The sequence below is a fragment of the Bos indicus x Bos taurus genome, chromosome 7 (genome assembly GCF_003369695.1).
Source record: "Bos indicus x Bos taurus breed Angus x Brahman F1 hybrid chromosome 7, Bos_hybrid_MaternalHap_v2.0, whole genome shotgun sequence".
Classification (NCBI taxonomy): Eukaryota; Metazoa; Chordata; class Mammalia; order Artiodactyla; family Bovidae; genus Bos; species Bos indicus x Bos taurus.
In genome coordinates, this window is record NC_040082.1 from 67516127 (window position 1) to 67538331 (window position 22205).

A 22205-nucleotide genomic window follows, 5' to 3' on the forward strand; every position below is an offset into this window, starting at 1 on the left:
TTGGGGAATCACCTGCACTCCCAACTCAAAAGCCCCCAAGAGTGGCCCCAACCCAGGCCTGACCACTTAGAATCATCTGACATTTAGCAACAGGAAGAGTCAGCTCTGAGACATTAGCTTGAAAAGGACCACCCACTTCTTGCCTGAGCTGGAGGGGTGTGAGCCTGGGGCTGCAGATGGCTTCTGCCAATGTCCAGGGAGATGCCAGCTCAGTGGGACACTGAACCAAGAGAGGCAGTAGTAATGCCCTGTGGTGTTATTGGAGGTCCTTGATCCAGCTGTGCCTGAACTCCTCTTCACCATAAGATAAAGCTGATCTAAGCAGCATTTCTGTCCCTTGCAGGGAACAAAACCAGCTTACAATAATCCTGCTTATATCTTATTTAGGCAAAGGCTTTCGAATCCAGAGCAGCAGGTTCTGTAGGGGCTGTGGGAATCACACCACGCTGCTGTACCAACCACTGCCTCCAGGATGGCCTGGTAAAGAATGCTCAGGGTCATTGGATCCCATATTACTCAAGCCAGAAGAATGCTTGTGATAGACCCCACATCATCTTAGCCTGTGCAACCCTTGGACTAGACCTGAAACTCTGCAGGCTGTGGGAAGCAAGGTCTTGCTGGTTCCCTAGTGGGACATATGATGATAACCAAGGGGTTTCCTGGTGACTCAGACAGTAAAGAATCTGCCTGCAATGCAGGAGTGGCATTGATCCCTGGGTAGGAAAGATCCCCTGAAGAAGGAAATGGCAACCCACTCCAGTATTCTTGCTTGGAGAACCCCATGGGCAGAGGAGCCTGGCACGTTATAGTCCATGGGGTCACAAAGAGTTGGACACAACTGAGTGACTAATACTTCACACAAGACAACACTGAAGACTCGGCCATGGCAGATAGCATAGGAGAACTCTGAATAGAGCTGGGTATTGTAACGTCCAAACCATTTGTGTGGTCCCTGCTCCAAATGCCACCCAGGGCTCCCCATAGCCCCTGGATGGAGTCTAGGCTTGTCGGCCTAGGTTTGAAGCCCTTCCTTCAGAGACAACTCAATTCTTGCCCCTTCCCTTAGCTACTTTTCCCACGTTGCCCCCTTAATGTCCCCACGCCATCCTCTTCCCTATGAAAGAGCAACAGGATTTTACGCAGGAATCTGGCGGCCACGTTTGACCCAGAAGGCCGGACCTGCCCTCAGCTTGGAGGCGAATCCTGATTGGCTGAACAGGGTTGAAGTGATGTCAGGCACAACCATGTGATCCAGCACTTGCCAATGGCAGGAGGGATAGCCTACTGGGGCGAGACTTCAGGGAAATACGGAAATGCTCAGGCGGCCTGTGTCTGGAGGTGACCATGTAATAGCTTGACGTATGAGTTTCCTGTTTGCTGCTTTAACAAAGTGTCGTAAATTTAACTGCTTAAAATAGCACAGACTTATTATTTACTGTTCTGGAAATTAGCAGTCTGACAGGAGTCTTAATGAGCTAAAATGTCAGACGTATATGGGGGCCTTTATTCTGCACATCACAGTGCTCAATATTGTTGAGTGTCTGACTTTGCAGACATTTGTTGCCGTATCCCGGCTGTGTTCTTGCGCCTGGCACACGGTCGATACCAGCATCTGTGATTGAAGGATTGCATGGTGATCTCCATCCCTGCCAGGCTGAGAGGTGGTGCAACCCCACCTCCTTTGAGGGAGGCAGAGCAGCCTTGATAAAGCTGTGAAAGCTTAATTACCCAATTTGGTAAACGTGCTGCTTCTTCAGATGAGAGAGTGGCCTAGCTTTAGAAGTACACCTGGTCGTGCTTGGGATAAAGCGGCTGGGGGCAGCAAGTTTGCCCAAAATTCCACACAGACACATAGAGCAAAAAAAGTTCGCCACTGGTGTACCCGAGTCAAGGACGCGTGGGACCCTTTGTACTATTCTTGAAACACTTCTGGAAGTTAGAAATTGTTTAAAATAACAACTTTTGAGCAGCATTCAAGAGAGGTTGCTCAAGAGAGAGAGGATGGAGGTATCCATCTCCCCCACTGGCTTCACAGGTCCTGGTCCTGACGACTTAGTCCTGATAGATTCCTTGAGCAGGTGGAAATGAAGGAAGTTTGACCTAAGAGGATGGTGGCTTGACCCCAGGAGAATAGATTGAAGGGCATCTGAGGTTCTGGGGCTGCCAGGTCCTGGGTATGGGTGACTCAGGGGTCTAAAATTAAAAATATAACACACAAACCAACAAATACAAATAATAAAAAGGACATAAGTCAAAATATGTAAATAAAAGGTTGAAAAGCAAGCAAAAAAAAATGCTTAAGCAGATAGCAGTGTATTCATGCCGGTTGAAATAATGCCCCGTGGGGCGGTGGCCTCCCTGGGAAGTGGGTGACAGAACTGCTTTCTCCAGCTCTAGCGTTCCCAAAGCTCCCTCCCAGAGGCTGGATTTGAACCCAAGTCAGTGACTAGGGGGCGAAATAGTCCTGTGCTGAGGGGTTACTTCCTAATGCACTTTCAAAGACTATTCAAGAAAATGCTGAGAACCCATCAGGAGGCACCCCACAATCAGAGAGCCCTGGGGTGGCCAGGCCTCCCATCACACATCTGTCCCACCAGTGGCAGCAGCAAGGTGCCCACTGGTCATAAATGGATGCATGAGGCCCCAGAACATCAGCACCTCTGGATCACATGCAGATACCGGCCTGATTACCTGAATTTGGATGTCCCAGTCCCAGGGTAACCAGCAGGGCAAGGAGCCCAGACCCAGAGGTCCAATGGTTGTGTCTGCTGTGTGACCGTGTTTGAGCCTCAGTCTACTGCAATGCAGGAGACTTGGGTTCGATCCTGGGTTGGGAAGATCCCCTGGAGAAGGGAAAGGCTAACCACTCCAGTATTCTGGCTTGGAGAATTCCATGGACCATATAGTTAATGGGCTTGCCAAAAGTCAAACAGGACTGAGTGACTTTCACTTTCACTTTCACATCTGTAAAACAAGAGTCTTCATTGCTCCCACATCCTGATGCTTGTGTGAGGATTAAACATCTGGCTGGTACATCCTAAGCGCTTAGTTTTATAAGATACAAAACACCATATTCTTGTTCCCATTGCATTCCCAGCACCCTACTCTGGCCTGGAACACAGCAGGCACTCACTAATTGTTCTTTTATTCAAGAATCTATTGAGCACCTACTATATTCTGGGTATTGGCTTCACATATTAGGAGATACCACTGATAACTCCTGGATCTGGGGGTGGCTGAGCTGGGGAGAGAAGGAAGAGGGCACTGGGCTCCCCCAGGACAGGATCAGAGCACCCTTCTGAGAAGCAGCAAAAGAGAAAGGATGGTGGGAATGGGACTCCCAGCAGAGGGCATGACCAGGCAAAGGTCCTGAGGGGGGTTGCAGTTCGGCCCACTCATGGGGGCCAATAAGACTGCACTGGGCTGGGGATAGGTGCCAGAAGGGTAGATGAACTCAGGAAGGCCATATGGCCCACAGGAACCTCAAGCATAATCCAATCTCAAACCCTCAAGAGGAAGTTTCTGCCACCTGCCCAGAGAGGTTAAGTGAGTTGCCCAGGGCCACATAGCCAGTGTGACTTGGTCGGATTTGAATGCTGTGAGCCCACTGACTCCAAGGCCTCTTGGGTGGTACTTCATAAATTTTTGCAGGATGGGGAATTCCCTGGCAGTTCAGTAGTTAGAACTAGGTGGTCTCACTGCTCTGGGCCCAGGTTCAATCCCTGGTTGGGGAACTAAGATCCCATAAGTCAAAAGGAAAAGAAAAAACAAACCAAACAAAAAAAAACAAAATGAAACTTCTGTAGGATGAATGAATCAATGAATGTATGTCTGGTGTGAAACAAGTCAGGAGCTAGGCAGTAAAGGTCTGAAGCAAAGGGCCCCTCCCTATACCCCTCAGGGGAGGGTTGGGTGGAGGCAAATTGGGGAGGGGGGTGTCTTTTACCCCAGCAACAGGGCTTGTTTCCCAGCAACAGGGCTGGGGCGCTCTCTGGTGGTCAGAGCAGGAATGCCTCGGAATCACCTCTGAGCTTTGAGGGGTGCAAGATGGTGGCTGGCAGACAAGTCCCTATTCCCTGCCTCTTGACATTTAAGACCCTTTATGCACAGGTTCCAATTTGTAATTCTTTGACACTCTGGCTCCAATACTCCCAACTCTCAGCAGGAATCCCACCTCCATCTAACTCCTATTCATTACTCAAAGTCCTGGCTCTAAGGTCCTGTCCTGTGGGAAGTTCTGTCTCTCCAGGCAGAGCCAAGGGTACCCTAGGGGCTCATCCCCTGGCTCAGTCCCGTGGGGCTGGGGCGTCTGCAGCCTGCTCTGTGTCCTCCAGTCATGGAGTATTTCAGAAAACCACTTTCATTTCCTGTCTGTGGTTTCCTCTGCTATGTCCTTGCACCCCAGCAGAGTCTGGCATGCAACAGGAGTTTCATGAATGTTTGTCTAGTGGGTAAGGAAATAAGCATATAATTGTCCTGAAACTAACTTCAGAAATGATCCTGGCCTGATTAATTTTGAGAGGAGGGGTAGGTTTTTTGCCCTCTCCTCACCCTGAGGCATCATGGAAACAAGGCCACACCTCGCTCAGAGTCTTTTATGCCAAGTGTCACACTGAGGCATGGGAGAGCAGGCCTCCTTGATCCAGGAATGGGTCTTCTGTCTGCATGCATTCGAAGAATGTTTATGTAAAGCTTGTGTGCCAGGCCCTGTTGTGAGTCCAGCTGGGAACAAGATACAAAAATCCATTTTGTTGTGGAACTGACCCTACAGTTTATCATATGGACCTAAGCGCTGTTGCGGAACATGCCTCAATAGGTGGACATTTGAACAGACTTGAAAGGTGTGGGGGAAGAAAGCCATGTGGGTATCTAGGCAACGGTGCACCAGGGCAAGGTTACAGCCCGTGCAAACGCCTGGAGGTGAGAGCGCACCGGAGCATCCCAGGAGCAGTGAGGACAGAGAAGTGAGAAACAGGTAAGTCAGTCACTCGGTTCAGTCGCTCAATCGTCGCTCAGTCGTGTCCGACTTTTTGCGACCCCATGGACTGCAGCACACCAGGCTTCCCTATCCATCACCAGCTGCCGAAGCCTGCTCAAACTCATATCCATTGCGTCGTTGATGCCATTCAACCATCTCATCCTCTGTCATCCCCTTCTCCCGCCTTCAATCTTGCGTCGTTGATGCCATCCAACCATCTCATCCTCTGTCATCCCCTTTTCCTCCCGCCTTCAATCTTTCATCAGGGTCTTTTCCAACGAGTCGGTTCTTTGCATCAGGTGGCCAAAGTATTAAGAGTTTCAGCTTCAGCATCAATCCTTCCAATGAATATTCAGGACTGATTTCCAAACAGGTGGGTCTTGGCAATAGAAGAAATAATGAAGGAACTAGGGGGGTCGGGGTGGGAGCTGGTAGCAGATTTGTAGAAGAGGAGGGGCTTGGCCCCACCCCGCCCCAACCCCGCCCTCGGCCTTCCCCTTAGCCTTCGAGCCGGGCCCGCCTCCAAACCCACCTCAGGCCCTGATCCAGGTTGCTACGGCAGGCAACCGCCCAGCAAGGCCCCGCCCATGGCCCCACCCCCGCCCAGCTCCGCTCCTAGTTTGCTCCTCGGCGGCCACCGTCACCCGAGCCACCGCCCGCCTCGCGTGGTGCCTGTCCCGTTTCCGCTGCCCTTCCCCTCCTCACGCCGTGCGTGCTGTGCGTGCCGTGCGTGAGCGTGCGCGGGCTCGTCGGCCGGCGAGGGAGCAGCAAACGGCCGGCGGCGGGCGCCGCGCGGGGGGCGGGCGGCGCGGAGGAGGCGGCGGTGGCCATGGCCGAGGCGTCGCCGCAGCCCGGACGGTACTTCTGCCACTGCTGCTCAGTCGAGATCGTGCCGCGCCTGCCGGTGAGGCCCAGGCCGGGCGGGCGGGGGCCACTGCCTTGGCCCGAGGCGAGTTGGCACGGACGGGGAAACTGAGGTCCCTGCGGAGGGCCCGGAAGCGGCGGCCCTGGTGGCGCAGCGAGGCCGATGACCGGGAGGGAGCGGAGTCGGCCCCGAGCGCGGTCAGCGCTGCGGGCGCCTCGTGGGAGAGAGCCGTAGCTCTCCCGGGCCCGACGGCGGCCCGAGCCGGCGTTCTTGCGCCTTCCGGGGCCCGGGGTCTGGACCCAGGTGGGCCCTGTGCTCTCGTCCGGGTGGAGGCCACGGGACAGCTGCTCGTGAAAGGCTCGGTTTCCAGGCCCCTCAGCCCGGAAGTTCCGAGTGGGTAGGTCCGGGATGGGGTCGGTGTCCCCCGCTTGGCCGACCCTCCCCCGCCGACTGGGAGGAAGGCTAGAAGGGACGGAACCCCTGGCGGCTCCGCTCGTGGCATTTGCCGCTCGGCCAGCTCAGGAGGAGCAGGAAGAGGGCGATGTGGGGGGCCAGGGAAAGGGGCTGTGGGTGGTGACGATTGATTGAGCACCAGCTCTCCTTGGTCTTTTGGCTGATTTAAGAACCAGATTCCCATCCCTGCCTTTCTTGCTGTGGACTTCCCTGGGGGAGTTAGTAGGAGTCGTGGGCATTATCCCAGCCACAGAGGAGAGTGAGCTGGAATGGAGACGGGTGCCTGGACCCAGGAGGAGAGTGTAAGATAAGGGAAGGGTGGTGTGGCTTCCAGAGGCAAGGGGATGAGGGCCGGCAGATAAATGGAAACCTCGGTGAGCGAGCAGACTCGGGGGGCCGAGACTTGTCCGACTCCCCACTCCAGCCTCCCGGAAGACGTACTGCTTCTGCCTCTTCCGGCTTCCTGTGCGCCCCAGCTCTGGGTCTGGTTTTCTCCACTGGCAGGAACGGTCGGGTTGGTGGGACAGCCCTCTAGCCTAGGTGAACTGCAGGGAGCCCCTTGCAGCTGGTGTGAGCCCCGGACAGGCCCTGGGCCTTGGGCTTACCCCAGAGTGACCTGTCCACAGCCATCGGCAGCCCGGGGCCAAGTAGTCTGTGTAGTTAGCTGTTCTGGCCTCCCTTCCCAGGGCCAGCACGCGGCCGGATCCTGGCCATGTAGTCTCGGACCAGAAGGATCCTGATCTCTGTGGACAGTCTGTGGACACTGAGCTGGCGAGGGCCTTTCTAGTCACAGGATCCAGTGGTGACAAGGTAGCCATGACCTTTGCTCTCAGAGTTTACAGGGAGCCAATGCTGAGCAAATGATTGGCAAATATTTGATTTGTTGGAATGTTGGTAAATTCTGTTAGGAGCAAATATTGGAGGCAAGGGGACTGATTTGTGGGTTTGGGAGGGGTTTGACGGGGTCCTGTAGACAGGTGTCTGTTTATGAGTAGGGGTGCACTTGGTGTTCATGAGGGTAGGGAGGTGGGCTCTTAACCTGGTGACAGTGGGAGGCTCCCACCAGCAGCACCCCTCCCACCTCCCCCTGCCCCAGTGGGGCAGTGAGACTCGGGTGGCTGCACGCCCTCTGCTCCCGGGGTTTCTCCCTGCAGCCACGAGACTCTGCCTCATTCTCCTCGCCCATCAGATGGGTTGGCGAGGGCACCCCTGTGCTCAAGAGTGCCGGCACAAGGGGGCCAGGATGCCCCGGAAGGGCGGGTGCCTGCCTGGAATGGGCGTGTGGGAGCAGGAACCAGGCAGGCCGGCCAGCTCAGAGGCCTCTGCTCGGGCGCACAGGCCCAGACTCGATCCCCCAGGAAACAGGAGTACCGGGGATGAGGTGGATCTGGGACATCCACGGGCCAGGCTCCTGGTGGCCTGACTGGTGGCGGTCATGGTTCTGTCTGCTGTCCTATGGACACCCCTGATTCCTCTCAGAAGTGTCCCTGAGCAGGGTCGGGGGGATGGGAACAAGCTGTGTTCCATCGAACAGGCCACCTTGGAGAGCCGTCAGGGTGAAGAGAGAAGGTCCTTCCTCTACACGGAGCCCCTGGGGCGCAGTCTGGTCCCCCTGCCAGCTCAGTGTTAAGGCCAGCATCTCTCCAGCTCCCACCTCAATGTCCCCCATTCCCCGACACTCACCTGGCCAGGAACCTGGGGTCTGCATGTGGCATGAAAGGTGAGGTCTGTCTCCAAGGGCCTACTGCAGGGAGCAAGTGCTGAGTGAATGGAGTGCATGGTCTATCCTGTGGGCCGCTGTTGCCATGGTAATAATGAGGGAGTGTTCACCCTGGTCTCCTCAGGAGAGAAGCTGTCAGCTGGGGATAGGTGCACACGAGCTAGGGCCCTGCCAAGGTATATAGACTCTGTCCTGTTGGGGGTGATCATTCCATCCCAGGGTGTCCCCATTTCTGTTACGGTGAGGTAATTAAATTTCTGGGATGTGTGGCCTCTGGAGGAGGGAGCATTGAAGACCCAGGTGTGGACCTTCTGCATGTGCAGCAGAGTCTGGGGCCTCCCTGAAACCAGGTCACTGTGGCTCAGGGGCCAATTCCAGAGCCTGGGGTTGAGGCTACCCTCCATTTGCAGAGGAGATAGAGGCTTGCAGCCGGGACCCAGCTTCCGAGAGGGGGCAAGCCAGGTAGATACCAGCTCAGGCTGTGGGGACCCAGGACAGGGAGAGGCCTAGGCCCTGAGATGGCCGGTCTGGGCTGTGCTGGGGCTCGGGGAACACAGGGACCCCTGAGGATGGCATGGTGATTGGCTCTCTCAGGCCCCAGGAGCAGCAGTGAGCCTTAGGGGTGGAGGACAGACACCCTATCTCCAGTGGGCGTGTTGCTCACCCCGCCCTGGCTCTCCCAGGCTTGCCCAGGGCAGGGTGCAGGCCTGGGAAGGGTGCCCGGGAGAGAGAGTTTTCTCACGGGGGTTCCGCCAGGCTTCAGGGAGGTTCTGGGCCTTCTGTTGACCCAGGCCAGAAGGTTCCCAGCTTCCTCACCTCAGTCAGCTCAGACTCAACTGCAGCCACGTTTGCCCCTATCCATTGCCCTCCCTCTGCGGGCTCCTGGAGAGGGCAAGAACCTTGGCTACCAAGCACAGAGCCTCCAGTGACTGCGTTTCTTGGCCTATGAAATGTTGAAGTAAACAACAGGCTGAGTAACAGCCCTGGAAACCCCATGCCAGTGACAGCTATGGTGGGCACTCCCTGGGGGAGCCTCCCCTGGGCCCCACGCCCCTGCTCAGGAGGGCAGAGGGCTGCTGTCCTGCTGTTCCTGGTTCACAGTTTCAGTGCCACATGTCCCACCCACTTAAAGCTCAGGTCTTGCAGCCGGCCATCACCAGTGTCCTCGTCCAGGACATTTGGTCACTCAACAAGAAGCCCCGTCCCCATCAGCAGTCACCTTCTTGGTCCTTGACAACCAGGATCCCACTCTGTCTGTGGATCTGCCTGTTGTGGATGTTTCCCATCAGTGGAATCACGCTCTGTGTGTTCTGTGTCTACTTCTCTCAATGAGCACCGTGTTCTCAGGGTCCGTCCACATGGTAGCAAGTGTCAGGGCTTTCCTTTCCTTGTCTGAGTGATGCTCCCGGGTGTGGAGGGACATGTGGTTATGTTTGGCTGCTGTGCATGTGGGTTTCTGTGTGGACCTGTCTCTGTCACCCTGGTGGGTGCCTGGTGGGGCAATTGCAGGGTCATGGGGTGACCATGACTGTTTTCTGAGGACACTGCCCCATTTCATAGTCCACCTGCATGTGGGGGTTCCAATTTCTGCACCGCCTCCCACAGTGGTCCCTGTCAGCTCTGTGGGTCCAGCCATCTGGGTGGATGTGGAGTGTCCCCCGCTGGTTTTGGTTTGCGTTTCCCCGTTGGCAGACTACGTGTACATCCCTTCTTGGCTCATTGCCACCTGTCTGTCTTTGAAGAAATGCTGTTCTGAACTTCTGGCCATTTTCTAACTGGGACGTTTGTCTTTTGTTGTTGAATCGTAAGAGTTCATTACACATCTGGACACAGGTCCCCGGGACATGTGCAGCTCTGGCCTACCCTCCCGCCTGGCTCAGGAGGTGTCCTTTGATTCCCTAGCCCCTTTGCTCTCTGCAGTGGAGCAGGTGGGGGTCCCGCCTTCCTGACAGGTGCCTGGCCCCCAGCATCTTCAGGGCAGGCCACACCCCACACCCCTCCATATTGTTCCCTACAGAGGGTGGCCCAGCCATCGGTGCCCCAGGCTCCTGGGAACTGGGACCGTGGGCGGCCTCAGTGGAAGCACCTCACGCTTGCAGCCTTAGAACACATGTGGACCTGAGCCAGTTCCAAGCCCAACTAGTGGATTTGGTGCTCAGGCTCCCTGTCCCTGAGGGGCAGAGCCACCTCTCTGCTGACTGGAGACATCACAGTCTGCCTGCTGGCTGTCCAGCCTGGGGTCACAGGCCACACCTCAGGCAGTCCAGAATGTTCTGCAGGCCGGTTCCTCTGCCTGGGTATGCCTCCCACCCTCGGTGGCTGCCTTCCTGGGAGTTGGTCTCTGAGGCCCAGGTGGTCCTGGAGCCCCACTAGTCACTCTCCTAGTCACTCTCCTCCTTTATACTTGTATGGGTGTGGAGGTGTTAGGGAACATTCTCAGGTCCCCCAAGTTGGGAAACTTCCCTGGACCCGTGTCAGCTGGCCCTTTGCTGCAGGCTTTGTCAGAGCCTTCATCAGGCCACGTGGCTGAGTGGAGGCCCTGAAACTGTGACTTCTGTCACTGTGGGGAGCACAGGCTGATGGACTCAGGGACGTGGGAGGTTGGTGATGTAACTTCCAAGGTCACGGCCCACCATGTGGGCGAGGAAGTCAGTGTACCAGCCCTGCCTGGGGCCACACGGCTGGAGCTAGCAGGTTCCCACCTGGGCCCTTGAGATGAGTCACACACACACACACACCGCCTTGCCCTGAGATCATGCTTGCCTGCCCTGTCCTCCCCAGGATTACATCTGCCCAAGATGCGAGTCTGGGTTTATCGAGGAGCTTCCGGAAGAGACCAGGTAAGGCTACCCCCCTCATGGACCCTCAGCCCAAGGGTGCACTGGCTGGACCTGGGTCAGGGGTGGAGGGGGTCCGCCTTCATCTGACCCTCTGGCCATCTGTCTGGGGTGGGGTGCTCCTGCTGCTAATGGTGACTGTCCTCAGGAGTGCAGAGAATGGTTCAGCCCCCTCCACAGCCTCTGCGGACCAGAGCCGGCAGCAACCGTTCGAGGTGAGAGGCAGCCTCCCCGCTCCCTGTGAGGGCTGCCCACCTCCCGCCCAGCCCTGGCCCCTCTCCCATGATGATGGCCCTCCTCTCTGCAGAATGTGGACCAGCCCCTGTTCACGCTGCCGCAGGGCTATGGGCACTTTGCTTTCGGCATCTTTGACGACAGCTTCGAGATCCCCACGTTCCCCCCTGGGGCACAGGCTGATGATAGCAGGGACCCCGAGAGCCGGCGGGAGCGAGAGCAGCACTCCCGGCACCGGTATGGCGCCCGGCAGCCCCGCGCCCGCCTCACTGCGCGGCGGGCCACCGGCCGGCACGAAGGCGTCCCCACGCTGGAAGGGTGAGGGGGCCCGGGGGTGGCCGCGGGCGGGGGGCTGGGGGCGTCCAGCCCACCCCACCCGCTTGGGCAGAGCAACCAGCTGTCCTTTCAGGAAGTGCTGTGGGCACAAGGTGTGGGTGCTGGCTCAGGGGCCGTCCTCCAGGCAGGGTGGGTCCCCTTTGGGTCCAGTTTGGCTGAGAGGCCGTGTGCCCACTGTGTGCCCCTCAGCGTCCTTCAGAGAGAGGCCTCCGCCCCAGGGCACAGGCAAACGGCAGTATCCAGTGTCCTTACCCCTTCTGTGTGCAGGGTCCTGAGGACAGGATGGGAAGACCTAGAAGGCCCGTCCTAGCTCCACGGGACACAGGGCTGAGCGTCCTGTGGATCTTTGTAGATGGAGCTTGATTGCAGGCAGGCCGAGGCTAGTCCAGCTCAGGACATGGCCTGACTCACTGTGACCTCGGCTGGCATGTTTCAGGGCCGCTGTGAGGAACAGGGCTGACTCCAGAGCTCCTGGTCCCCCCCTAGGCCCCCCCATGGCACTCCTTTTTGGTTGCAAAATGGGGGTGGATGCAACTGTGTATCAACCGGCACTGTCCAGGCCTCAAGGAGACCTCTACCCCAGCACCCTTGTGTTTGGGCTTTTTCTCACCAGTTGAGAGTCCAGGCCCCCTACACTGGCCCCTCCTCATAAGGGCGCTAACCATGGGTCTGGCCACTCTGTTCCAGGATCATCCAGCAGCTGGTCAATGGCATCATCACCCCAGCCACCATCCCCAACCTGGGCCTGGGCCCCTGGTGAGTAGGGGAGGGGCCCCCTGTGCCCGGCCCACCCCTCTGCCACTTGAACCCCAGCCTTCTCTGCCCAGGGGCGTCCTGCATTCAAACCCGATGGACTACGCCTGGGGGGCCAACGGCCTGGACGCCATCATCACGCAGGTACAAGGGCCTTGCTCAGCTGGTGTGGGGACCACAACCGTACAGGCTGGGCCCAGGAGGACAGAGTGTCTCCCGTGTCTGTGTCTTGGGTGGCACTCATGAGGCGGGGCTGTAGCCACCTTGGGGCCTTCTGCTGCATATTCTGTCACCGGTGCCTGCCCCCTGGTTGTAGCCACGTGAGGACTTGGAAGCCACCCTGGCCCTAGGAAGGGGCTGTGGTGTCCCTGGGGTGGCTACCAGCCCTGGCTACAAGGTGGTGATGAGCAGAAGAGTGGGCAGAAGCCCAGGGCTGGGCCTCCTGGGGCAGCTGACCTCTGACCCCTCAGGGTCAGGCCAGGACAAACTGGGCCTCGGTGCTTTTGCAGGTAACCCCGCCTTGCATTTCATAGCCCTGTGGGGCGAGGGGCCCCACCAGCCCACCTGCTTTCTGGTCTCTTGTCTTTCAGCTCCTCAATCAGTTTGAAAACACGGGTCCCCCACCCGCAGACAAAGAGAAAATCCAGGCCCTCCCCACTGTGCCTGTGACTGAGGAGCACGTTGGTACGAGCCCCAGGGGTCAGCGGTGGGGTGGGGGGTTGGGCTTGGGCTTGGGCCAGTGACCCCTCCTCCCTGGGACACCTTGGGCAGGGCTGCAGGGGAGCTGCCCTGAGAGACGCACTCCTGCCTTGCAGGCTCGGGGCTGGAGTGCCCCGTGTGCAAGGATGACTATGGGCTGGGTGAGCATGTGCGGCAGCTGCCCTGCAACCACCTCTTCCACGATGGCTGCATCGTGCCCTGGCTGGAGCAGGTGAGTGGTGGGCCGGCGGGGACAATCCCCCTCACCCCTCACCCCCGCTGCCTCTGAACTGTTCCCTCTCCTCTCTGTCTTGCGAAGCACGACAGCTGCCCCGTCTGCCGAAAAAGCCTCACAGGACAGAACACGGCCACTGACCCCCCGGGCCTGGCTGGGGTGAGCTTCTCCTCCTCCTCCTCCTCGTCCTCCAGCTCACCTGGCAATGAGAACCCGGCCAGCAGCTCCTGAGCAAACCGGCTAACCAGCCCCCAGGGCAACAGCAGACAGCCCACGCGCCCACGGACTGCAGCGCCACCGGGCCCGCCGCGGAGGAGGCTCGGAGGACCCACCCTTCCAGGCTGCGGAGGGAGCTCGGCCTCCCCAGGGACAACCCGGCTGGGCCGGGCGCCCGCACACACTGCCCGGGCGTCCCACCTTCCCTCCCCTTTGTCTCTGACCTCACCCTCTACATGTTCAACAGCGGAAAGGTTTTTATAATTTTAAATTATTACTGCTTTGAAATAAATGGACGTTTGAGCTCACTCGCGGCCCTGCATGATCTGTGGAGAGACGGGGTGGAGCCACTCGGCTGGGGTCCTGGCTGCGTGGACAGGCCCTGCTCCCCACCCTGAACAGTGGGGCCTGGGACACCAGGATAACCAGCGAAACAAGGACAAGACTGCTCTGACAGACATTTTTTAAAGGAGAAAATATGTGTATCTTGAAAGCTATTTAAAAATACACCTACTTAGAAAGAAGCCGGTGGTCGGCGTATTCCTTGTGTGCGTCGGTGCAGCCTGGGGCCCAGTCTGTCCACAGCAGGATCACTCTGCTCCCTCTGTGGGTGAGTGTCCAGCCTGTACCCCATGGGAGTGCCCCCCAAATTGGTCTTTTAAGTGGAAATAGCCACTGGGAGGGGTGGGAGCCTCCCCCCACCTCCTGGCTCCACCCCTGTCCCCCCTGGGGGAGCTCAGCCCCCAGGAAGCTGACCTGGGACCCCCCTTGGCCTGCACACCCCAAGGGGCTGCACACCTTAAAAGGGGCTCTGAGGCCAGTGTGTGTGGGTCTGCAAGGATGGCTGTGACAAATCACCAAACTTGATGGCTTAAAACAACACGTTTATCAACTTCAGTCTTGGGGTCACAATTTGGGTCTTAGAAGGCTAAATCCAGGTGTGGGCAGGGCTAGTCCCTCCCGAGGCTCCAGGGGAGTACGGACTCCCCACTTTTCCAGTTTCTAGAGGTGCCACATCCCTGGCTCACAGCCCCTCCCTCCATCCTCACAGCCAGCAGCGCAGCATCTCCTCTGCCTCTGACCCTCCCACCTCCCTCTTATAAGGACCCTGTGATGACACTGGGCCTCCCGGAGGATCCAGGGTTGTCCCCATCTCAGGGACCTTAATCCCACCTGCAAAGTCCCCTATGCCCCATGAGGTGACATGTCCATGGGCCCTGGGACCAGGCCCTGCCAGTCCATGGCATCAGTGTACCCCAGCCCCCAGCCTCCCCACCTCCTTGCTGCCTCAAACACCCCAGTAGGTTCCCACCCTGGCATGTTTGCCTCCCCATCTCCAGCCTGACCGGTGCCTTTGTTGAAGCCTCCCTGGCCCCCAGCTTGTGGCTGGATTTCTTACGCCCCTGCTCAGCTCACTGTCCACCTCCCCTCCAACTCAGTCTCTCTGAGCGCGGGGCCACATCTGTGGAGTCTGGTGGTGTTCCCAGTGCCCAGTAGAGCAGGTGCTCAATGCAGGTGAAACCAGTGAGTAACTGGACACGGGCTCGCCCCAAACCCCGCCTTCCCCAGCCTCACGCGTCTCCCGAAATCTCGGACCAGGCGTCACTGACTCTGGGACTCAGGAGACCAGGACGGGCAGGAAGAGCGTGGACGGGTGGTGTCGCTGTGTGCGGCCCCCGAGCCTCGGGGCGCCCCGACCGTCCAGAGCCAGGAACATAGGCCGGCCTTGGTGGCGCCAGCGGACTGACGCGTAGGTGTTGTAGCCGTTCTCCTCGATTCGCTCCCGGAACCTGCAGTGCGCAGCGCAGAACCGCTGCGGGGTGGGCGGTGAGCGGCCCTGGACACGCCCCCGAACACGCCCCCGCACACTTCTGCGCGCACCCCCGACCGCCCTGTGCACTTCCACTCACCGACCCATAGAGTCTGCCAAGGCGGTTCATGGCCACGTAGAAGCCACTGTGCACCGCCTTGAGCACCACGACGCCCACACGGATGGATCGGATCTCCAGGACGCCTGCAGGGAGGGGCTCTGTCAGGGCCCGCCCCACTCCCCACTTCCCTACTCCCCCCCCACCCGCTCTCTCTGTTCATTCATTCACGTGGGAAACATTCCCCATTGGAAACATTTCCCAAGTACCTCCTGTGTGCCTGGCCCTGTGCTGGGCGTGGGGACGCACCAGGGGCCATGCAGGTCCTGAAGCTGTGGGACTGACGGGTGGGGGAAAGAGTACTCCAAGCCCGGGGGCGGGGCAGGGGAGGTGGTAGGGGTGGGAATCAGTGGGGAAGGAGTAAGGCCTTTCTCTGGAGGCCAGTGGAGATCATCCCCAAGCTTTGCAGTAGCGGGGAGCCTGTTAGTCAGGGGTGAGAAAACCAAGTCAGAGGAGGTGAGTGCCTCTGTGACAGATATAGACCCCTGGCAGTGAGCACAGGCCCCGCGGGCCTTGCCCACAGTCCCCACAGTGCTGTTACCATATCTGATGGTGACAGCTTGGCTAGCCAGGCCCATGTCTTTACAGGGGAGACACCGCCCAGCCAACGGCCTGGGGGTGGGGCACAAGGTGTTCAGATCAACACTACCTCTAACACTGCTTGAGTGTTAACTGTATGCCAGGCATTGTATCCCACCAAGCCCACACACAGCTCCAGGAGAAAGGTGCTAACTATGCCCACTTCCCAGGTGGGGAAACTGAGGCCTGAGAAGTGGCAGAGCCAGTTTCTCAGGCCCTGTTGCTGGATGGGTGACCCTAGGGCAGCCCTGCCCCATCTGAGCTGATGTTTCCTGTCCAGTGGAGCAGGGTTGGGGGACAAGCCCCAGCTCACACTCTGAGCCCCACCCAGGCACGGGGGCCTAATCTGGAGTCAAAGCCCTGCCCTCTGGTGTTCAGCCTGGACTTGGATGCCTTTGGTGATGGGGCACTCACCCCATGTCCCACAGGACATTTGCACCAGCTGTTTTTTGGGTGAGACACCCAGTTCCAGGTGGGGAAACCAAGGCTCAGAGAGAAGCAGTGACTGTCCTAAGCCATCCAGCACAGCCAGACTTCACCCCCAGCCCAGGGCCACCATGCCTGGCCATGCCCACCACTGAGCGACCGGCCCAGCCAGTGCCCCTGTCCTTGCCCTCGTCTGGTGAGACTAATGAGGGCCTTGAGAGCCCCAGATGAAAGCAACTGGGAAGGGCAAGGTGATTATCTGCCCTAATGGAGGTGATTCAGGCAGTGGCCAGCACTGCCTCAGCTCCCCCACTCCCACTCTGCCCAGTCTCAGAGCTGCAGGGAGACTGAGACAGGCCTGGGGTCATTGACCGCCCTAGCCTCCCTTTTATTGCCAATCTCCTCCTTCTCTTTCTTTGCCCCTTCATCTCCTCTTACCTCATACATTCCACAAACACTTATTGAGTGTTTCCTGGTCAGGGCAGCAGGGATGTGACACCAACTCAGTGAGGTTCTGGGCACTGTAGAGCCCCAGCTCCATACCCCCACCTCCCACCCCAGGCCCTCTCTGTGCCTTAGTTCCTCATCTGCCAAGTGGGTGTCCAGGAAGACATAGAGGGGACCCCAACTCAGAAGGGCCCTGAGTTTGGTTTTGCAGCGTGGGGAGTTCAGAGTTCAGACTCAACTCTACCCTCACCTCATTATGTGCTGGGCCCATGGAGGCTCTTCCCGGAGTCCCAGCTTCCCCTCCCCTTCCTCTTTGGAGCCCCCGTGGTCCCAACCTCAACTATCTCTCTGAGACCCTTCTGCTGCTGAGCCAGGCCTGGAGGTGGGAGCTTCCCCCGTGACCTTGACCTCAACTGTTCAACCCTCCTTCCAAGTGGGTTGGGCCCATTTTATAGTTGAGGAAACTGAGGCCCCAGACGGGAAATGACTTGGCCGCCACCACGCAGCCGAAGGAGCCTCCAGAACCTCCCTCAAGTGAGAGAAGGAACGAGAACTGTGCATAGAACCTGAGCTGGTGTCACATCCCGGCTGCCCTGCCCTGCCTTTGCTATTTGCCTTTGTCCGCCTATCTGCCCTGTCCCCCGCCCCCGGGCAGCGGCCCCGGCTACTCACTGTCAGGGTTGTCGCGCCAGCGGGTGCCTTGCACGCGGCCGCTGGGGTCCACGAGCAGGAAGAAGTGGGTGGAAGAGAAGAGACGCCGCCAACGCACGTCGCCCTCCAGGTGCGGGTAGCTGCGCGGTCTCCGCGGAGTGTTTAGTGTCCCCGCGGTGCCGGGCGCCCGTGCCAGCAATAGCCACACCAGGCCCAGCCATAGGCGGCCGCGCATGGCCACGCGCCCAACTCGCTGCCCGTTCTCGCCTCCCCGCGAGCATCCGCGGCTCTGCCATTGCGAGATCAGCGAGCCGAGCAACCGACCCGGCCGCCCCACGCAGGCCAATTGGAAGCCTCGGGGGCGGGGCCAGCTCCAGAGGGGGCGGGTCAGTATGCGGGGCGGGGCTGTGGTCCGGGGGCAGACCATCGCGGCTCCTCAGGGGCGGGGCCAGAGCCGCAGACGGCGGAACAACTACGCCTCTGGAGTTGGGAGGGTGGGCGGCCCCGGCAGATTGAGGAAAACCCTGCGGTCACTGCGCGTGTTTGTCTTGCGGGGCGGGGAGAGCGGTGCTTCTCCTTGAGTCACCAGATTGGTCTGAACGGACTGCGGGCGTGTGAGTGTTAAAGAGGTAGAGTGCAGAGACCCACAGGGAGTCAGAGACAGAGAGACATAAAGACAGAGCCAACGGTGTAGGGAACTACGTTCATTATCTTGTACTAATAAATATCCTGGAATGTGAAGTTAAGTGGGCCTTAGAAAGCATCACTACGAACAAAGCTAGTGGAGGTGATGGAATTCCAGTTGAGCTATTCCAAATCCTGAAAGATCATGCTGTGAAAGTTCTGCACTCAACATGCCAGCAAATTTGGAAAACTCAGCAGTGGCCACAGGACTGGAAAAGGTCAGTTTTCATTCCAATCCCAAAGAAAGGCAATGCCAAAGAATGCTCAAACTACCGCAGAATTGCACTCATCTCACATGCTAGTAAAGTAATGCTCAAAATTCTCCAAGACAGGCTTCAGCAATATGTGAACCGTGAACTTCCTGATGTTCAAGCTGGTTTTAGAAAAGGCAGAGGAACAGAGATCAAATTACCAACATCCGCTGGATCATGGAAAAAGCAAGAGAGTTCCAGAAAAACATCTATTTCTGCTTTATTGACTATGCCAAAGCCTTTGACTGTGTGGATCACAATAAACTGTGAAAAATTCTGAAAGAGATGGAAATACCAGAACACCTGATCTGCCTCTTGAGAAATTTGTATGCAGGTCAGGAAGCAACAGTTAGAACTGGACATGGAACAACAGACTGGTTCCAAATAGGAAAAGGAATTCATCAAGGCTGTATATTGTCACCCTGTTTATTTAACTTATATGCAGAGTACATCATGAGAAACGCTGGACTGGAAGAAACACAAGCTGGAATCAAGATTGCGGGGAGAAATATCAATAACCTCAGATATGCACATGACACCACCCTTATGGCAGAAAGTGAAGAGGAACTCAAAAGCCTCTTGATGAAGGTGAAAGTGGAAAAGTTGGCTTAAAGCTCAACATTCAGAAAACAAAGATCATGGCATCCAGTCCCACCACTTCATGGGAAATAGATGGGGAAACAATGGAAACAGTGTCAGACTTTATTTTTTGGGGCTCCAAAATCACTGCAGATGGTGACTGCAGCCATGAAATTAAAAGACGCTTACTCCTTGGAAGGAAAGTTATGACCAACCTAGATAGCATTTTCAAAAGCAGAGACATTACTTTGCTGACAAAGGTTCGTCTAGTCAAGGCTATGGTTTTTCCTGTGGTCATGTATGGATCTGAGAGTTGGACTGTGAAGAAGGCTGAGCGCTGAAGAATTGATGCCTTTGAACTGTGGTGTTGGAGAAGACTCTTGAGAGTCCCTTGGACTGCAAGGAGATCCAACCAGTCCATTCTGAAGGAGATCAGCCCTGGGATTTCTTTGGAAGGAATGATGCTAAAGCTGAAACTCCAGTATTTTGGCCATCTCATGCGAAGAGTTGACTCATTGGAAAAGACTCTGATGCTGGGAGGGATTGGGGGCAGGAGGAGAAGGGGACGACAGAGGATGAGATGGCTGGATGGCATCACTGACTCGATGGACGTGAGTCTGAGTGAACTCCGGGAGTTGGTGATGGACAGGGAGGCCTGGCGTGCTGTGATTCATGGGGTTGCAAAGAGTCGGACACGACTGAGCGACTGATCTGATCTGAATAATAACCTACCCACTCCAGTATTCTTGGACTTCCCTGGTGGCTCAGACGGTGAAGAATCCACCTGCAATGCGGGAAACCTGGGTTCGGAAGATGCCCTGGAGGAGGGCATGGCAACCCATCCAGTATTCTTGCCTGGAGAATCCCTATGAATAGAGGAGCCTGGAGGGCGCCAGGCGTCCATGGGGTCACAAAGAGTCGAACACAGAGCGACTAAGAAGGAGCAGCATAAAGGAAAATAATCTGAAAAGGAATATGTATGTATAACCAAATCACTTTGCTATACATGTGAAACTAACACAACGTTGTAAAAAAATTCATATATTTCTTTTTGGCTGTGCTGGGTCTTTGTTGCTGCACACAGACTTTCTCTAGTTGCAGCGAGTGAGGGGTACTCTGGAGTTGTGGTGAGGTGCATGGGCTTAGTTGCCCCATGGCATGTGGATTCTTCCCCTACCAGGAATTGAACTGGTGTCCTCTCTTGACTAGGGAAGTCCACAACATTGTAAATTAACTACACTTCAATTTGTCAAAAAAAAGGTTAGAAAAGAGAGAGAGAGCCAGAAACAGAGAGAGACAGACAGACAGACAGTCAGAGACATGAGACTGAGAGGGAGAGACAGAGAGACAAGAGATAAAGCTACAAGGAGAGACAGAGTCAGTTGGGATAGAAATGGGTAAGACAGAGACAGTATGAGAGAGACAGAGAGATGGAAAAATTGGGCAGAAAAACAGGAGACAGAGAGCTGCCCAGGGGCCGAAGGTTGGGATGGAAGTTCTGGCCCAAATGTCTGTCCATGTTACCCAGACCCCTGGACTGGGTGGCCATGCCCAGAAGTACAGGAGCGGGGGTCAGTCTACCCTTCCAACTGGAGCTTCCTGAGAGCCAGGCTGGTGGCTGGAGTTCCACTGAGAGGTTGGCCCTGGGAAATGTGAGGAGCAGGTGAACTATTTGAAGGATACTGTGAGCAGAGGTATTTGGGCAGGAAAGTGGCTGACAGGAGGATGGAGAGGTAGGCGTGTCCAAGGCCAGCCAATGGGAACAGGGATGCTGACCAAGGCCAGCGCCCATCCCTAGCATCTGGCTTTGCCCGTCCAAGGGGGTAGGAATGGGGCTACCTCAATTATACCCACACCTGCTTGTCATGTACAGACACACCTGGAGCCTTGGGCCCCATGAGGTGAGTGCAGTAAAGCTTCACAGACTCAGCCAAACAGCAACATTGCCAAGCAGGGAAACTGAGGCCCAAGCAGGGCAGGGCCTTCCCCCAAGCCCCACACAGGACACATGCCTGGGCTCAGAGCCCTGCCTTTCAGCTTCCGGTGCCTCATTCCTACGGCCACAGCTACAGAAGGCACATTTAAGTAGCACAAGCCTGCCCTAATGGACTTCTGGGGGGCAACCAGTCCAGCCAGATGCATGGCCAACATGCCTCCCTGGTGGCTCTGGGGCTCCCCCACTTCTCATCCTGCCTAGTAGGATCATGCGGGGGTGTGACAGACACCCAGGACTGAGATGGGGGTCCCGCTCAGCCCGTATCCTCATACTCAGAGGGATTTGCCCACGGGCATCACCCTCCCAAGTCTTGGCTCCTCCTCTGGAAGATAGGGCAGGAGAGGCAGGCCAGAAGGATGGATGAGATAGTCCATGACCTTGCTGGTCCTCCGAATGACACCTTCAGTCCCGGCCCACCAGGAGCTTGGTCTTCCCTTCCTAGACTGTCCCAACCCCAACCTGCCAGGAGGACAAGATCCAGGACTCTGTGTGACCAGGGTTGGGGGGAACATGCCTGGAAAGACAGCTGTGCTCCAGGTGCTTCTAACAACAGCATCACTGAGATAGAGTTCACACATCACCCAGGAAACTGCAATTAGTGCTTTTAGCACAGAGTTGTCAATGCTTAGCTCTAATTCCAGAACATTCCATCTCCCAAAGAGAAGCCCTGTCCTCATCAGCAGCACTCCCACCCCCTCTCGCAGCCCCTGACAACCCAATTTCTCTGTCTGTGGATCTACCTGTTCCGGACATTTCCCATGAGTGGAATCACACCCTGTGTGTCCTTCTATGTCCGCTTCTCTCACTGAGCATCATGTTCTCAAAGTCCATCCATGTGGTAGTGAGTGTCAGGGCATCTCTTCTTTTCATGACCAAGTGATGCTCCCTGTGTGAAGGGACCATATTCTGTCGATCATCTATAGATGGATTTGAGGTTGTTTCCACATTTTGGCTGTTGTGAATTGTGCTGCTGTGGACATTCATGTACAAGTTTATGTGTGAACACAAGTCTCCATTTCTCTCATGCAGGTACCCAGGAGTGGAGCTGCTGGGTCATATGGTGATTCTGTGGTTGGCTTCTTTTTTAAAAATTAAATAATTAATTTATTTGCCTACCTAGGGTCTTAGTTGTGGCAGGCAGGCTTCTCTAGTGGTGGCACACAGGCCTTGTTGCCCTGCAGCATGTGAGGTCTTAGTTCCCTAAGCAGGGATCAAACCCATATCCCCTGCATTGGAAGGCAGATTCTCAACCACTGGACCACCAACAAAGTCCCTGGTTGGCTTTTTGAGGGCCTTATTCCACAGCAGCTGCCCCATCTTACAGTCTCACCAGCTGTG

General features: G+C 56.7%; 2 protein-coding genes across 7 annotated transcripts; one reads left to right on the forward strand and one right to left on the reverse strand.

Annotated features, from left to right (window-relative positions):
- The first annotated feature begins 5730 nt into the window (after positions 1-5730).
- RNF126 (ring finger protein 126) lies at positions 5731-13850 on the forward strand. 5 transcript variants are annotated; one of them, XM_027546698.1, is made up of 9 exons: positions 5731-5882; positions 10798-10856; positions 11002-11068; positions 11161-11405; positions 12111-12179; positions 12251-12320; positions 12767-12860; positions 12992-13107; positions 13195-13850. In XM_027546698.1, the coding sequence occupies exons 1-9, from the start codon at positions 5808-5810 to the stop codon at positions 13339-13341; spliced, it is 942 nt and encodes a 313-aa protein (XP_027402499.1). In that variant the 5' UTR covers positions 5731-5807; the 3' UTR covers positions 13342-13850. The 5 variants fall into 5 exon arrangements, 4 of the variants coding, with proteins under 4 accessions (XP_027402499.1, XP_027402500.1, XP_027402497.1 ...); XM_027546699.1 differs by having other exon boundaries at positions 5746-5882; positions 11194-11405; XR_003511840.1 differs by lacking the exon at positions 5731-5882 and adding an exon at positions 7113-8016.
- Positions 13851-14193: 343 nt separating this feature from the next.
- On the reverse strand, positions 14194-17684 carry FGF22 (fibroblast growth factor 22). 2 transcript variants are annotated; one of them, XM_027546700.1, is made up of 3 exons: positions 17379-17684; positions 15237-15340; positions 14194-15116 (listed from the first exon to the last, which is right to left on the reverse strand). In XM_027546700.1, exons 1-3 carry the CDS (start codon positions 17590-17592, stop codon positions 14898-14900), a joined length of 537 nt encoding a protein of 178 aa, XP_027402501.1. In that variant the 5' UTR covers positions 17593-17684; the 3' UTR covers positions 14194-14897. The 2 variants fall into 2 exon arrangements, with proteins under 2 accessions (XP_027402501.1, XP_027402502.1); XM_027546701.1 differs by having other exon boundaries at positions 14850-15139.
- Positions 17685-22205: the final 4521 nt, after the last annotated feature.